Below are 17,653 nucleotides of genomic sequence, written 5' to 3'. Positions count from 1 at the left end.
CTTCTGTTTAAAACCATCACCACATCTTGTAACACATGCACATGGTTCAGATTTTAATGGTATTCATCAAACTTATTTCTTACAAGTTCAGGAAGGAATGTACAATGCCTAGGACCCTACCAAACTTGTGGCCATAAAATCACATCTTGTGTACTTTTACCATATGTGAAATTGACTAAAATGGCTCTAATTTGGTAGTGCCACAACAATGACCTAGAAAGAGATGCCTGGATTACAAAGCTACCTGACCAGTTTATACCATCAATTTTCCAGATTTTGGAAAGTTGACTGCATCGTATAAATGAAAAGAATAAATTAACAGCAACCTTGTGACACACAAGAACTGTTTTACTGTTTGAGATATTGTTTAAACTACTACAGAAACTTCATTACACTTGCACAGAAGCTCAACATGTATTGTGAACACACATTTTGTTAGCTAGAAAATATATATGTAATGTCACTTTTCTTGAAATCAGATATTGATGCTTGACTGTCCAGACGGTAAAGCCATGCATTGTTTTCAATGCTAAGGCACTACCATTACTCAAGAACATTGAGAACATAAGAAAGGCCATACTGGAACAGACCAAAGGTCCATCTAGTCTAATATCTTGTTTTCCAACAATAGCCAATGCTGGACGCCTCAGAGCGAACAGAACAGGTAATCAAGTAATCCCTGTCCTGTCACCCATTTCCAGCCTGACAGAGGCTAAGGACACTACTCCTACCCATCCTGGCTAACAGATTCATGGAGGCTAGGTCCATCAATGGCTATCTAGCTCTTCTTTGAACCCTGTTAGACTCCTGGTCTTCACAACATCCCCTGCAAGAAGTTACACAAGCTATGTACTGCGTAAAGAAAATCTTACTTTTGTTTTAAACTTGCCACCTATTAATTTCATTTGGTGACTCCTAGATCTTACGTTATGGGGACAATAACTTTTCCTTATTCATTTTTTCCACACCAATCATGATTTTATTGACCTTTATCATATCCTCTTTTCTAAGAGGAAGAGTCCCCGACTGTGTCTATCCAGCTCCCTAAACCTGAAACAGATTCAAAATGAGATGTGCAATATAAGCTATTTCAAAATAGCTTATTTTGAAGTTTGGCACATCTACACAGCACCAAATTTCAAAATAACATGCTATTTTGAGCCATCCCTTATCCCTCGTACAACAAGGTTTATCAGGAAGCCAAAATAGCACACCTGTTATTTTGAAAAATACTTCAAAATACCAGGCGTCTGGTGTAGACGCAAGGTAGCTATTTCGGGATACCTTGGGTATTTGGAAATAGCTGTGCTGTGTAGACATACTTCCAATCTTTTTAATGTCTCTTCATACAGGACCTGTTCCAAACCACAAATCATTTTTGTTGCCCTTTTCTGATGCCAAGATATTTTTTGAGATGAGGTGACCACATCTTTATGCAGTATTCACTATGTGGGTGTACCATGGATTTAGAGAGGCAATAAGATATTCTCTGTCTCAGTCCCTATCCCTTTTTAAATGATTATTATTTTTGCTTTTTTTGACTGCTGCTGCACATTGAGTGGATGTTTTCAGAAACTCCCATATATGGCTCAGTAAATATATCAATTCATTCAAATTATCAAATTCTTGCAGGGGTCATGGTGAGGGTTTTTTTTTTTTTTTTTTTTTTTTAAGACTGATACTTTCAACTTCAACAGGAAAATAATGTTTTCTTGAGGAATATTGACTGTCTTCACCTCAAACTTCAGGTTTTGAGGAATATAAAGCATTTTCCTTCTTATCAAATCAGTAAAATTAGTAGAATATTGCTCTTTAAGGAAGAACTCTGCCACCAAGAGAGGAAGAGTATAATTTTCTTGAAGTTATGGTTTCCTAGTGCAAAACCATCAAGACAGATGTACTGCTAAAACAGGATATCACAATGTTTAAGCCTTAGGCTTGTACTACTGTAGCAGCTTCCACTCTAAAAGATCCATAAGCAGTTTACAAGTTCAGGGAATCACTTAATCTCCTAGAGTGGAGACTGTCACTGGAGATCAGCACAAACACGCTTCCCAAAAGTTTAGGAAGAATAATGAAAGTATACATACCTAATGTATGTTAATATAAATGTCAGTTAATATAAGTAGGCAAAAAAACCCTCATATGAGCTAGAGTTTGGCCAAAAACCCAACACTGAAGAGCCATGGATGGAGTCTTTAATGACGACAAGTAAGGCCTTCATCTTGCATCTAGACAGACACAGAAGTAGTGACACCCTAATATAAAGTGCCAATTCTGGAAGGTACTCAAGAACATGCCTTATCTTTAAGCACAGATTCATGCAGTAAGACTACTCCAACACATATTTAACTGCCTTTGTGAATCAAAGGCACAATCCTGATGAATTAGTCCACTTGGGAGTCCAAAGAAAGATTGGTACCAGCACCATTTCTTGTCCACTTCTCTTTCCCTGTCACAACTGAGTGAAAGGCCTCTCAAAGGAATGTCAGGCTGAAGTTGGCCAGTTTACAAGATATGGTTAAATCACAAGATAGTATGGCACTAGGCCATATGGATTATGAACAAAGCAGAAAAGTGTACTATTGTGTTACAAGTTAGCATAAAATAGAACAAATCCTCAAGACAAAACTAATCATTAATATATTTAAAATTATACTCCCTGAATTATCCTTATGGAAAAGGGAGAACAAGCATTAAAAAAAAAAAAAACCCTGTCATAAAGAGTTCTCCCTTAGCAGCTAGCATCCCATAATCAACAGAAAGAATCATTATATAATCCCTCAATTAGCTCCATCTAATTTATTCAATTCAAGTTATTCAGAATATGTTTAACTCTTCAGACGGCAGGTTTAACCTTGATACCATGCCTTCCTTTGTTTCCAGTCATCATTCAAGAACCATCTATTCCTGCGTTAGTTACTGAAAAAGCTGGTAGATGGAGGATTTACCTGTTTCCTGATTTTAAATTTCATGTAGTTTTTAATTTGCTTCCCATAGTAACTTAAAGACTGTCCACAAACTGTAACAGACTTTAATGTTCTTTTTAAAAAGAACATAAAGTAAAGGGAAATGTAGTTATAACTTACACTGATATAGTGTTTTCATCATGGCGGAGCACAAAGTCATATTATAGGGATCAGTCTCCCATAACTAAAAAACAGTCATCTCATGGGTGGAACACAGCAGCCATTCTACTCCAACAATGACACAATATAATTTTAGACAAGAGGTCAAGAATAACTCCCACTGGAAGTTACAGAAGAAGAAAAAATTAGGGAGAGGGAAAGAGGGATGCCAGTGTTGCTTAAAGTTTCCAACTTCGGAAACTGGGCAGCACAGCAATATTAACATCTCTACCCTATCAAGTAGTGTAATGTTACCTTTATCAGCCAATGAGTGCTTGAAGGAAGAAGGGAGAAGTCTTGGTTTCAGAACTCAACCAGGACATTAAGAGTGCCAGCACGGCACTGTCATTCTTGCATTAAACTGGGGCACTGATGTAGTACTGATTTAATACCACAACTTCCCAATTCACTGTTAACATTTCCTGCAACACCCAAGTTTCCTCTGGAAGGCTTCCATTCAATTACTGATCTGGTCCAATTTTGTTATGGCATGCCATAAGGACACTGTAGCACATTATATTATGGTGTGGTTATGAAAGCCACCAACCATCCATGAACAATAAATCTACATATGATGGATTTAAAAGAAGTCTTTCATGTTTCCAAAAAGATTCTTAATTAGTAAGTATTAAAAATTGAGATCTCTTTGGATGGCATTCTAAAGAAGTTCTGACATAGCAAAAGATGAAATCCCCAAGAACATGCCAATAAAATCTTCCTGTTAGCAAGTTGGAACCAGGTAGATCAGACAAGTCAACTCCTTTAACCCAAAGGAAGTGATACAAGTACCATTTAAAATGCTTGACTGGTCAAAAACATATCCTGCAAGAAACAATGTGTAGAGACCAGTGATGCACTATACAACCTAGAACGTGTTCCCAGGCCTACCTTGTTAATGTGGATAAACCTGAAATTTATAATGGAATCAAGTGCTAGGCAGGTAACACACTTGACCTTGGGACTGCTCAAAAAAAAAAACCAACAACATATTTTATCCATATTTTTCTCAGATGACCATCAAGGAGGGCAGAACATTGGCTTAAACTAATCTGGTCCTTTTTACATCAGCCTCTGCTAGCCTCACATCCACATTTGTAGTTCTGAGAGAATTATTGCCATCTTCAAAATGAAAAGGAGAATGGTGATAATCAAACAAACCTACCTTTACTTCCTCCTTACAGAAGTTTTTAAAGAAAGTTTAAAAGTTAAACAGTCTCTTTGAAAGACAAAAAAGCTACATGAAAATGTTCTGCAAGGGTAAATTGTTATTGAACCCTATTCCACTAACGTAGAAAGAGCAAGAAAGGGACAACTTCAAAAATAAAAACACAGCCAAAGTAAATTTTCTGGGCAAATTAACAAAACAGCAAACAGAAATGAACAGTCTCTCAGAAAATGAGAGAGAACACTGGCTTTCAGAGGAAGTTCCATTAAAAATAGGAGCCTCCAACATGTAGCATTTCCAGTGAGGCACATGTAAGATGCACACTTCTCTCCTGCAAAGAGACTGAGACACATACAAGCTCTCAATGGGCAAGAAAAGAGGAGCCAGCTTCTGTGCATGTGTCTCTGAAGTACAAATGTATAACGTGTTTACCAATTCAATCTAAACATGGACGCACTTGTTTCCTGCAGAAAGGGAAGAAAGGGAAGAGAGGTAAAGAACCATCTTCTATGTCCATGTGTCCCACAGAGAGCCATCTTCTCTCTATGTATGTGCTGCGCCTCAGAAGTGGGACTTTAATAAACCGTTTCCAAGCCCACCCTGATCAAATCAAGCCTTTTCCATTAAGCCACCATCTCACATTCAAGCTGCGACTTCTTCTTTACACTAAAAGGAGAATTTAAAATGCCTAACACTAGAATCTCACCCCGAGAAGCCTCTCTATTCTGAGACATGCCACAGCCTCCTCCACACCCGCAGGATTTTGCATGCAGCTGTGTGTGAACTGTATAAAGAGCCTCCCTAATGATTAAGATGAAGAGGGGGTGAGGGGAGAAGAAGGGGGAGGAAGGGAACAACCTTTCTTTTCTCTGCTCTTCCTGGGGATCTGAAAATTCCTCCTAATAGGCAGATCTTCAGGGGATTTAGGGAGAGGGGGAGGGCCCCCCAAAACATCACTGGGCTGTTGTGCCTGCTGCAGTTCACGTGCCGTGGAAACGCTGCTCTTCCGCTGGCTACTGCTATTGAGATGTAGGGGGGCCTTGTCTTCTGCAGCAGCCACCAGCAGCGCCTCCTCAGCAGTGTTATCGGAGCGGCCGCCATTTTGTGTGTTGTCCTCAGCTGCTGCTGCGCCGCTGCTCTCCACGCCAAGGAGGCCCCGTTCGTTCTTCTCCGGCCGCTGAAGCTGCTCCGGTTCTATCTCGCCACCGCCAGGAACTCCAGCATCCGCCATGGTGCCCTTCGGCGGGGGAACAACTGAGCGCTAGCAACTAACTCGTCTGCTTCTCCAGCGGAGCCTCCCCTTCCCCAGCTCCATGTACCGCCCGCTAGCCTCTACCGCGCTGCGCCACCCCGCCTCTCGGTTCGCTCACTTCAGGGCAACTCCGCCTCTTCCCCCCCCCCCAACATGGCGCCGCAGCTGGGAGGGGGCGTGGCCAGCAGCCGGCCAGACGCGGCCAATCAATGCGGAGGCCAGGTTATAAATAAGGGAGGGGGGAATTGTCGCACGAATTTTTTGCGCAGCAAGGCCAGGACGTATGAGCAATCACACCTCGTTGGGCGCGTCTCTGCCTCAGTCCCTCCTACCTCTGGGATCCTGGTGGCGACTGGCCTTCGTCCCTGTTTGACGCCGTCTCGCCATTTGGCCTTGACGATAAGATAAGAGAGAGTCCCCAAGACGACTCCTGATGCTTTTTCCTCTCAGGCAGCACAACGGGCACACAAAGGGGCGTGGCACCTTCCATAGCTCTTGTAGGGCCCAGAGGATGAAGCCCCTAACGTGGGTCACACCCCACGGTGTTGTGGGAGTGTGTTTGCCCCACGTGGACTCAACAGGCCTTTGTGCCACCTCTTGCTGATGTGGAAGCTGCGGGACTAACTGCTGCTGCTCCTGCAGCTCCTCCAAGCACAACTGACTCCTAAAGGTACCACTTGGTCTTTAGTAAAGGCCAAAATGGGACTAAGGAAGGAGGCATCGTTACAACCTCACCACCTGTTACATCCCCAAAACCACAGGATAAGGCCAGTGACCATTTCCTGTCCTCCATACTACTGGGGATAAAAGGAGAAAGCGATAACGGAAACCATCCATCATCTCTCAGAAGTGGGAATGGAGGAGAAGACATAGGTGTAATATGCTGCTCCTTTGAAAAATGGGAACAGAGAAGAAGGTATCAGCCTGGTTGCTGCTCTTTTTTTATGATGGGGAATAGAGAAGAAAATCTGGCCCTCATTTCCATTGTTTCTGCAGAATGTGAGAAGGCAGAGATCTGGTTCCCCACTCTGCTTCTTGAAAGTGGCATCAGATAATTCCTGGGTCCTGCTCCTGGCCTTCACGTCTACAAGGGATAGGTGGGACTTTAGTTTTTAAGGTCTCAGACAGAGATCTCTTACACCATAAACTCAGTGGAATTCAGTTGATCTTTTTCAGAAAGATAAGGACAGATGCAGTTCTGTTGGGTTTTAAATGTACAATTCCTGTGTACCTTGGTAATCTTGGGTGTGCCATCTAACCATGTCATGTGCCTGTCTCTAAACATTTATAGTTCTCCAGTAACAATTATTAACAAAAACAGAAAATAAGAGCTAACTGAGGAATTTTTCACTAATTTTCTACGGACTGCTGGATATTTCATGTGAGCATATTCTTAAACGGTTAGGTCCACTATTGCATCATTTAAATATGTTATTCGTTTCTTCCCAGGATTTACATTCTGCACATATTTGGTTCATTGACTTTCCTGATGGACAATGACTAAGCCTTGGTAATAATACTTCTGTATTCTTCTGACTACACTATAGCAATGCAGTCTATCTACACCAGTGATTCCCAGCCTTTTTACCCATGGAGGAACCCCTAAAATACGTTTTCATATCCCGAGGAACCCCTATCTATGAAAACATTTGCTTGGCCAGAAAAAGTTGACAGCGGGGAGCGCAATTCAATTACTGCTAAATTATTGTCAAGAAAATGTATTTGTAAAGAGCTATTATATATGTATGTCAGCTTACATTGTAAGAAAAAAATTATGTATTTATTCCACGATTTCTCGCGGAACCCCATGGTTCTGCAGAACCCTGGTTGGGAAACACTGATCTACACACTAAGTCATCTGCTCTCTGGAAATTTGGGAGCATAGAACGCAGCAGTATATATCAGCATTGAAGGCTGCAATAAGTACATGAAACCTGTCTACTCTTCACTATACTTATGTCCAGTAGAATAAACATGTCAGAATCAAGTTCTCAATCCTTCCTTCAAAATATTGTGAACACTGTGACCCTAATATACCTAAAGGATAATTAAAGCTCTTGGACAAGGACTTGGACAATTTCATGACCTCTGGCACAATTGCATTGTCTATCACCACAGCAAAGCTTTTGATGCAGGAGATAGCTTTCTCACATGCCTGCCCAAGACCAGAAAAAACTCATAACCTAAATCTCCTACTCCAATTAAACGTTACTGTCTTCTGATCCAAGTACAAGGTACATCTTGATCTTACCTTTTAAAATACAATAAAATACAATAATCTCAAACACACAGTATACTAGTTCAAATAATTTGAAACAAAATAACTCAATTTTTTCTACTAGAAAGATCAGGGCAAGAAAGATATTTATTAATTAATGCACTTTTGTAGAGTACATAGGTACTGCAATACAGAAAACAGTGTAAGTTCCTGAATAGAAACAGAATAATTATATACAATTTTCTGTGTGAATAATTGTATGCCTTTTTATATTAGGTCCTATATTTTTGCCTTAGCAAGTTGGAAGGTATATTGTGTAGCATTTTCAGAACCTGCCTTTTCTTTAGAATGCTCCTTTACTCTAGGAATAGTTCTAAGAAAGCAGCTTTGGCTATGGTTAACAGCTTTAGATATGAAAGAAACTCACTGTAGGTAAGTCAAGATATGTTTTTCCCCAAATGTGTTAAAAACCTCAGCAAGTGGGACAAAATTATTTATTTCATAACATTTGTGAACTGAGAATCTATCCGCATAATGGATGTTTGAATTCTTTGCTGTAGCTTCACTTTTGTTTGTTCTACATTAAATTTCTTCAACCGTGCAAGCTGCTCAAATGGAGAACGTAGGGTAAGTACATTTATTTTTGTTTTATTTTCCTTGTTCTGAACCTTGGAAAAAAATGCTAGAAAATTTTATGTGGCCACAACAGAGAAATCACGTGTTTTCAGTTGTGTGCTACTACTGTTTTTGAGAGAGGAAGTCAGACCTAGCAGATTGCAAATGTGGTTGGTTGTCCCTCATGCTGCTCCCTTGTGGGATTGGAAACTTCACAGGAAACATCTAATCATGCAAAGATTTGCACAGTCACTTAACTTTACATATTTTGAAGTCAGTGGAGCTATTCACAATTACGTAAAGTCAGTCCCATGAGGGCAGGGGGACTGGACTCGATGACCTCTTGAGGTCCCTTCCAGTCCTAGTATTCTATGATTCAAAGTGTGCAAATCTTTAAGATCAGAGCTAAATTATCTTTATCTGAAGAATATTAAAGTGATTACTGGTAAGTTTGCTCCATAATTTATACTAGAAACTTCAAGTGAAGTTTATCAAGTAAAGCTACAAATTGTGAGTAACCAACTACTTTTCAAACAAACAGAGAATAGGAAATAAGCTCATCCATTTCTGTGTACCTCTAAAGCAGGGGTGGGGAACCCGTGGCCTAGGAGCCAGATTCAGCTCCTTGGTTCCCTGGATCAGGAGCACACAAAATCTACTAGCCAAGGCCCACCAAGGCTCTGGTGTGGAGGGGAATGTGGGGAATGTCTTTCTCCTTCTCAGTCAAGGGACATGTAGGTGAGGGTGGGTTGGTTGGTTTGTTGGGCTGGGGGGTGGGGGGGAGTTGACCCAAAAAAGATTATGTGCTCTAAAGAATATAACTTCAGGTGACAGTCCACTATCAAAATTCTTTCAGTTGGATATAGTAAAAGATTCACTTGAAACGTAACCATTTTAAAATTTTGGTTTATGGCAAAACTAAGCTAATTGCTGGACAATTTTTCTATAGCAATTCTTACTATAACTATTGTTTCTTCCTTTAAAATAGCTTAAGCATTTAATGTGTTATAAGCCAAAGAATATCAAAGATGCAAGAATATAAAAAATACTGTAAAATGGTTCAAATTTTTTTTAAAAAAGGTATCAGGTTGTTCCTTTAAAACTGTTGGTCAAAGGATTGTGTGGAGGTTTTAGAATTACTCCATAGAAAATCTGAGAATCTTTAGTTTAAGAACGCTAAACTAGAAAGTTAGGTCTACGTACGTCCACTTGTGTTGACTTAGTTCTCCATGTGTCTACACTTATATTTGTCTTCTGCCGACTTAAGTGGCCCATTATAAGGATACAATAACAGTACCTTCCTGAGTGGCATAGAGCCACAGCCAACCCAGTGAGATCAGTGCAGTGCAAATGTAAAAACTGCATTAGTTGTCATCCTTAACAATTCTCCAGCATTTGTCCCACAGTGTCTGTCATTGGTACAGTAATTTTTCTGGTCACGGTTTTGAATTCCCTAGCCTAGGGATAACAGGATTGGAATTCTATCCCCTACCCAAACTCCACTCCCCCACCCCTCAGCGTTTTAGGCCCCTTCATGATTTTTAAATGCTTTTTTCTGATTGTTCACTTTGGACTTGATCTCTATTTTCCGGAACTCTCTGGGTGATTTTCTATGATCCTACAAACCTTTGTAAAAATGTCCTAAAAGGCATTGCACTGGATGGCAGGGCATGACACCCTGGTGTACCTACCTGGGATGTACTGCGCTTTATGTTGCCACTATGATGACAGCAGCAGTCCTGGTTAGTATACGTAGCACTGATGCAAGCAGCCAAGTTTACAATGGGGTCATCATTACATCTGGATTATATTCTATAGAATAAATGATGAAAAAAGAGAAAACTTCCAGTGTTTGTGCTGATGGAGGTGAATTGGCTTTCAAGTAAAATCAAAACTTTGAATGTAATGCTGATCACTGATACTTCAGAGTGTTTTGTCTGAATAAATGAATGTGTGAACTTATTACATTTTACTATGTTTATTAATTTTTTTGGCTATTCCACGGTATATTTTGACTTTGCATTTTACCATCATAAGGACGGCCATACTGGGTCAGACAAAAGGTCCATCCAGCCCAGTATCCTGTCTGCCGGCAGTGGCCAATGCCAGGTGCCCCAGAGGGAGTGAATCAAACAGGTAATGATCAAGCGATCTTTCTCCTACCATCCATCTACACCCTCTGACAAACAGAGGCTAGGGACACCATTCCTTACCCATACTGGCTAGTAGCCATTAATGGACCCTTACCTCCATGAATTTATCTAATTCTCTTTTAAACCCTGTTATAATCCTAGCCTTCACAACCTCCTCAGGCAAGGAGTTCCACAGATTGACTATGCGTTGTGTGAAGAAGAACTTCCTTTTATTTGTTTTAAACCTGCTGCCCATTAGTTTCATTTGGTGGCCCCTAGATCTTATATTATGGGAACAAGTAAATAACTTTTCCATATTCACTTTCTCCACACCACTCATGATTTTATATACGTCTATCATATCCCCCCTTAATCGCCTCTTTTCCAAGCTAAAAAGTCCCAGTATCTTTAATCTCTCCACATATGGGACCTGTTCCAAACCCCTAATCATTTTAGTTGCCCTTCTCTGAACCTTTTCTAATGCCAGTATATCTTTTTTGAGATAAGACCACATCTGTACGCAGTATTCCAGATGTGGGCGTACCATGGATTTATATAAGGGCAATAAGATATTCTCTGTCTTGTTCTCTATCCCTTTTTTTTTAATGATTCCTAACAGCCTGTTTGCTTTTTTGACTGCCGCTGCACACTGTGTGGAAGTCTTCAGAGAATTATCCACGATGACTCCAAGATCTCTTTCCTGATTAGTTGTAGTTAAATTAGCCCCTATCATATTATATGTATAGTTGAGGTTATTTTTCCAAATGTGCAGTACTTTACATTTATCCACATTAAATTTCATTTGCCATTTTGTTGCCCAGTCACTTAGATTGGTGAGATCTTTTTGAAGTTCTTCACAGTCTGCTTTGGTCTTAACTACCTTGAGCAGTTTAGTATCATCTGCAAACTTTGCCACCTCACTGTTTACCCCATTCTCCATATCATTTATGAATATGTTGAATAGGACTGACCCTTGGGGAACACCACTAGTTATCCCTCTCCATTCTGAAAATTTACCATTTATTCCTACCCTTTGTTGCCTGTCTTTTAACCAGTTCTCAGTCCATGAAAGGATCTTCCCTCTTATCCCATGACAACTTAATTTACGTAAGAGCCTTTGGTGAGGGACCTTGTCAAAGGCTTTCTGGAAATCTAAGTACACTATATCTACTGGATTCCCCTTGTCCACATGTTTGTTGACCCCTTCAAAGAACTCTAATAGATTAGTAAGACATGATTTCCCTTTACAGAAACCATGTTGACTTTTGCCCAACAAATTATGTTCTTCTACGTGTCTGAAAATTTTATTTTTTACTATTGTTTCAACTAATTTGCCCGGTACTGACGTTAAACTTACTGGTCTGTAATTGCCGAGATCGCCTCTAGAGCCCTTTTTAACTATTGGCATTACAGTAGCTATCTTCCAGTCGTTGGGTACAGAAGCTGATTTAAAGGATAGGTTACAAACCATAGTTAATAGTTCCGCAATTTCACATTTGACTTTTCAGAACTCTTGGGTGAATGCTGTCTAGTCCCAGTGACTTGTGACTGTTAAGTTTATCAGTTAATTCCAAAACCTCTTCTAATGACACTTCAGTCTGTGACAAGTCCTCAGATTTGTCTCCTACAAAGGACGGGTCAGGTTTGGGAATCTCCCTAAGGTTGCCCCCCCACGCGTCCTCCATCCCCCAGAGCGTCCCTGTGATGGGGGCCTCACCCCCCCACACACACACACTAGCCCTGCCGGCGGTGCTGTGCTCGCGGCCGGCAGGCTGCCGCCATTTTGGGCTTGCGGCACATGTGCACGCCGGCTGGGCCAGAAACAGGCAGGCTGATGGACCCAGGGGAGATCTGGCCAGCCAAGGGCATGTCAGCGCTGGAAGAAGGCGCCGGTATTTAAAAACAACGGAGGCGGACGAAAGGGGGGAAGGCGGAGAGTGAGCGGCGGGGCCGCCTGTGGGAGCCCTCTTCTTACCCCAGGAGGCCGCTAGAACACCTGGGGAGGACAGACACACCGGAAGAGGTGGTGGTGCTCCAGGGGTCCGGTACCGATCGGTAGGGTTACCAGGTAGGCTTAAAAATATACCGGCCTCACCTCATGGGGGTCGGGGAGACCAGCCAGGAGGGGAGGGGTGCTGGCTGGGAGGAGGGGGAGCTGGAAAGCAGAGCTGGCAGGGAGGAGGGGTCGGAGGCTGGCTGGGGCAGATCGTAGTGGGGAAGGGGGTGGGGAAGGCTAATAGGAAGCTAAGCTGGTCAGTGGGGGGAGAGGGTCAGGCGGAGCGGGGCTGGACAGGGGAGCTCAGGAGGAGAAGGGGAGAACTGACCGCCGGAAGCAGAGCTGGCGGCGGTGGCGGGGCAGGGGTTGGGTACAAAGACTTGATTTGTAAGGGGTTGATTTGTAAGAGATTTATTAATAACTTGGGTGCCACAGTGGCTAATGGGGACCGGGGGCGTGGCTAATGCGGCACCACCAAAAATTATACAAATTTGCTGACTTGCCCTGGTGGGGCCACGGGAGCAGCCCCAACCCCCCACCACCACGTGGCTCCAGCTCTGGCCCCAGCCAGGGCCACTGGAGGAGCAGTTGCCAGAGTGGGCTCCCCACTGTGCAGCTCTGGCCAGGGCTGTTGGAGGAGCAACCGCTGGTTGCCAGTGATGCAGCTCCAACTCTGGCCCGGGCAGGAGCCACCAGAGTGATCCCCTCCACCAACTAGGTCCAGGCTGCTGGAGAGGCAGCTGCCCATGACACAGCTCCGGCTCTGGCCCTGAATAGGACTGCTGGAGAAGCAGCCTCCCGCAACGAAGCTCCAATTCTGGCCCCGGCCAGTCCTGCCAGAGGAGCAGCCTCTTCCATGACATGGTTCTGGCTCCAGTCAGAGCTGCCGAAGGAGCAGCTGCCAGCCATCCGTGACGCAGCTCCAGCTCTGGCCCCGGCCAGGGTCAGCAGAGAAGCAGCCACCCGTGATGTGGCTCTGGCTTTGGCCCCAGCCAGGGCCGCTGGTGGAGCAGCCATCCGTGATGCAGCTCTGGCCCTGGCAAGGACTGCCAGAGGAGTAACCACCTGCGAAGCTGCTCAGGCTCTGGCCAGGACCACCAGAAGAGCAGCCACCTGCGATGCAGCTCCGGCCCCAGTTGGGGCCACTGGAAGAGCAGCCACCTGTGATGTGGCTCTGGCTCTGGCCCCAGCCGGAACCACTGGAGGAGCAGCTGCCAACGATGCATGTCTGGTCCCAGCCGGAACCACTGGAGGAGCAGCCACACTCAGCTCCAGCTCTGGCCCTGGCTGGGGTCGCTGGAGGAACAGCTCTGGCTCTTGCCCTGGTTGGGGGTCACTGTAGGAATAGCTGCCAGAGTAGACCTCCCACTGTGCAACTCTGGCTCTGGCCAGGGCTGTCAGAGGAGCAGCCATTGGTTGCCTGTGACACAGCTTCAGGGCCGGCGGAGGAGCTACCATCCACAACACGGTTCCAGCTGTGGCCCCACCCGGGGCTGCTGGAGGAGCAGCTACCCGTAACGCGGTTCCGGCGCTGGCCAGGGCCACCGGATAAGTGACCACCCACCATGTGGCCTGCAGTTCCATCCCTGGGGAAGGGCTGAAGCAAAGGTTAGAGCTGCGTGGTGGCTACCCTGCTGCTCCTGGGGCGGAGAAGCCACCCCCCCACACAGCCCCGCCCTCAACAGCTGAGCAGCCACTGTGTGGCTCGTGAGGATGGGAGCAGGCCTCCAGTTCTTGTTGCATGTCTGTGCAAACTCATGCCTCAGAGGGAATACTGCTCCACCCTGAGGTTTAATGAGCTTTAACTTATGTTCAGTAACCCTTTACATGCCTAATTAAGTTAGCTGGTTAACCAGAAAACATGTGCCTTACCAGCCTGCTTACTAAAGTAATGAGTTAACCGGTGGCCTGGCCTTCCTGGAGTAGCCTGCGGCACGATGCAGTGGGCTCTGCCTATCTTGAGCAGTCCACAGCGCAGCAGGCCCTGCTGGGCTGGAGCAGCCCCCTACCCATGAGGACTGGTTAAATACATACAGTTTAACTTGTTGATGTTTTAAAGGGGATTTTACATCTCTACACTTCATATCTTTCTTTTATTCACCGTAACTTTTGAGAGTGATAGCCTTTATTTATCAGTAGTTCCTGCATCAGTCTTGAATGGTGGAAGAAAGAACAGATCTCATGGATTATGACCGTGTTTCCCAATTTTATTTGGCCACGGAACCCTTTTAATCTCGGAAGAATTTCAAAGAACCCCTAGGGAAAATTAGTTGAGGGGAAAAAAAAACACCTCACCAGACCTGAACACCACGAAGCCGTAAAAGTAGACTACATACAAATAAGTAAGGATAATAATAATGAACAAATGCTAAATAAGGTCATGAGATCAACATTGAGTTTAATTGCACATATTTAAAAACAAAAATCACATTTAATGTGTACAAAAAAACAAAGCTCAAAAGCTAATATGAATTATATGGGCAGTTTTCAATGTGAAGAGTGGTTTTTCTTCTTTTCTTGGCAACTTCTGTTTATATTTCGTTTACTACTAAAAACTTGGATTTGCATATCTGGCGCTGCATTCAGTCGATTTCTGTATTTTGTTTTTGTTGCTGCATAATTCAAGAACCCAGATTCACACAAGTATGTGCTGGTGAAGGGTAACAACTGATGAATTACACATCTTCATAAAACTGAATGTTCTTGACAGAAGCCACCCAAAATGTAATCAGAGAAATTTTTTACATTTTTGTATTAATTGACTGTATGAAGCAATTTCTATTAGGTTTTCATAATCTTGCGTAGAAACCAACCATCTTTTCTGTTATACTTAATGGATTTCGAATCCAGTTATTGTTGTCATTTATGGTTGGAAAATATTTCTTGATGTTTGTGTATAAATCACAAAGATGATCTACAATGTCCTGGCCAGGAAGAAGAGTACAGGAAAAAGGTTGGGGCAGAGCTGTCTGGCCAGGAGGGAGAAATACAAGAGCGGGTCTTGGGGCAGGGTGTCTGGCCAGGAGGAAGGGGACAAGAGGGGATTTGGGGCAGGGTGTCAGAGCAAGCTGGGAATGCAGGCTCTTGGTGGGGGGGAAGGGGAGTGAGGGGGATACAGGTGTGGGGTCTGGGCATGGGGGGGGGGACGCTTACCTGGCTTGGCACCCTGCTGCAGCAGGGAAAGCATCCAGGCAGCATGCTCTTGTTCCTAGGGGGACGGGGGAAGAGGAGGGAGAGAGCTCAGTCCCTCCCCTCCTTCCTTGCCCTGGCCCATGCATCAGGGAACCCAGCACAGCTGCAGTACCAGGTCATGTTTCCTGACCTTCCCCGACATCAAACTCTGCCACTTCCCCTGCAGGCTGGGGAGAGGTGCAGGGGAGAAAGAGTAGCTGCACATGGGGGGCAGCAAGCCCAAGGGGGGGCAGCAGAGCCCGAGCTGAGTTCCACGCAGGCATCAGTTTAAAAACAACGAGGTCCAAGAGCGGCTCTTTCTGCGCTGGCTATTCCTCCCCGTTCCCTTCTCCCTCCCCCTCTCCCTCCCAACAGCAGCCGCCGCTGCCACTTGCACACGAGGAGGTGGCTGCGCCTGCAAGGCACTGGGACAGGGCAGTCCTGCAGGGTGAGGCGGGTCCACACCGTGCTTCAGGGTGGGGCAGCCGCAGTGGGGGGTGTAGAGGCCAAAGCCACGCGCCTCCAGACACCCATCCCCACTGGCAAAGCCCCAATGGGAGCTGCCTAGAGGTTTTGCAGGGGACGGGAGCAGAATTTTTTCATGAAACCCTGAGTTCCACTTTGTGGAACACCAGGGTTCCATAGAGCACCATTTGGGAAACACTGGATTGTGGGATTAAAGACATGTAGATAGACCTTAATGCTGAATCTCTTTCAGAATCGGAGATGTAAAAAATGCTGATATGGATTTTTTTTTCGTAGAACCACTCTAAGGTTGGGCATCTGTCTAATGCAGGGATGGGCAATCATTTCTGCAGAGGTCATGGGCTGGCTCCGCCTCCCCCCAAGGGGGTGGGGCTTGCGGGGGAAGGGGTAGGGCTAGGGACTAGCCATCCCCTACTGTTGTCTGGAGTTGGAGGCTATGAGTTAAAAACATAGCAAAGGGCTCGTGGTTCCGGCCTTGCTGCTACAGCGTTGCCAGGCAGCTGCGTGGAGTTGCTGCAGCTATTTAAAAGGCTGGCGGCTCTGGCCGCTGCCAGGATAGCGTCATGACCACAAGCTGAGAGCCATTTAAATAGGAGCCTGCTGCCTGAGCCACCAAGTGGAAATTTGGTGGCACGGGCAGCAGGATATAAGTAGAAATGGCCAGATGCAGCCCAGGGGCCGGATCAAAGCGTTAGGTGGGTCAAATCAGGCCTTTGGGCTACATCTTGCCCAGCCCTGGTTTAATGCATCATAGTTTCCTGACTCATTTGGATGCAAAATTCACATTACCTTTCAACATCTATTATATTTGTGTAGACAATTTGGAGAAAATTCAGAAGAGGGAAGCTGGACAGATCTGAGTTCTATTGGGGGAGTGAGAAACCCACATATGAGAAGTTGATGTTTAGTTATAGATCCTGTTACTTTTCTGGAGGATTGGGATAAGATTCTGGCATTTCAGTTGAGATCAGGAAGCAATGTGCAACCAGGAAGGAGATAAAGATAAGCGAGCTCTTATAATGGTTTAGTTCATAAGGAGACCAAAAATGCTGTACAAGTAAACATTTCCATAATTTCTTTTCTTGATACTTTTTGAAAATTTGATATATTACCATTTATATTTTTCAAAAGAAATTCAAATAATGTATCCACATAAAAATATGTTTTTTCTTTGTCTAGAAAAAACCTGTTCAATATCTTGATTGACATGCTTTTCTTTTTAATTTAGATTTTCACCTTTACTGTGTCTTTTGCAGCTTCTCAGTTAGAACTGGTTGTGACTGCTAGAAAAAAAATGTAGAGCTGGACCTCATGGGCAGATTGGTGGCACTGGACCCCGTATGTCGCAATTTCATCAAATGATCTGATGTAAATGTGAAACACAGAAGAAATGTCCTGGTGATGGGTAGTTTATAAAACCCTAAAACAGAGCTAAATACAGAATATTGTTATCTTTGCCCTAGTATTTTAAGATTAATTACAAATATTCC

General features: G+C 44.1%; 1 protein-coding gene across 7 annotated transcripts in view; it reads right to left on the bottom strand.

The window, feature by feature from the left end:
• Positions 1-5,664, bottom strand: part of TASOR (transcription activation suppressor) — a 61,651-nt gene extending 55,987 nt beyond the window's left edge. For all 7 annotated transcript variants that reach the window (XM_075938881.1, XM_075938884.1, XM_075938883.1 and 4 more), the window contains exon 1: positions 5,152-5,664. In XM_075938881.1, the coding sequence (XP_075794996.1) occupies positions 5,152-5,524 (373 nt within the window). In that variant the 5' untranslated portion in view covers positions 5,525-5,664. The remainder of the gene's footprint in view (positions 1-5,151) is intronic.
• Positions 5,665-17,653: the final 11,989 nt, after the last annotated feature.

This window comes from Pelodiscus sinensis, chromosome 11, assembly GCF_049634645.1.
Source record: "Pelodiscus sinensis isolate JC-2024 chromosome 11, ASM4963464v1, whole genome shotgun sequence".
Lineage (NCBI taxonomy): Eukaryota > Metazoa > Chordata > Testudines > Trionychidae > Pelodiscus > Pelodiscus sinensis.
This window is presented reverse-complemented; position numbering and strand designations above follow the sequence as displayed.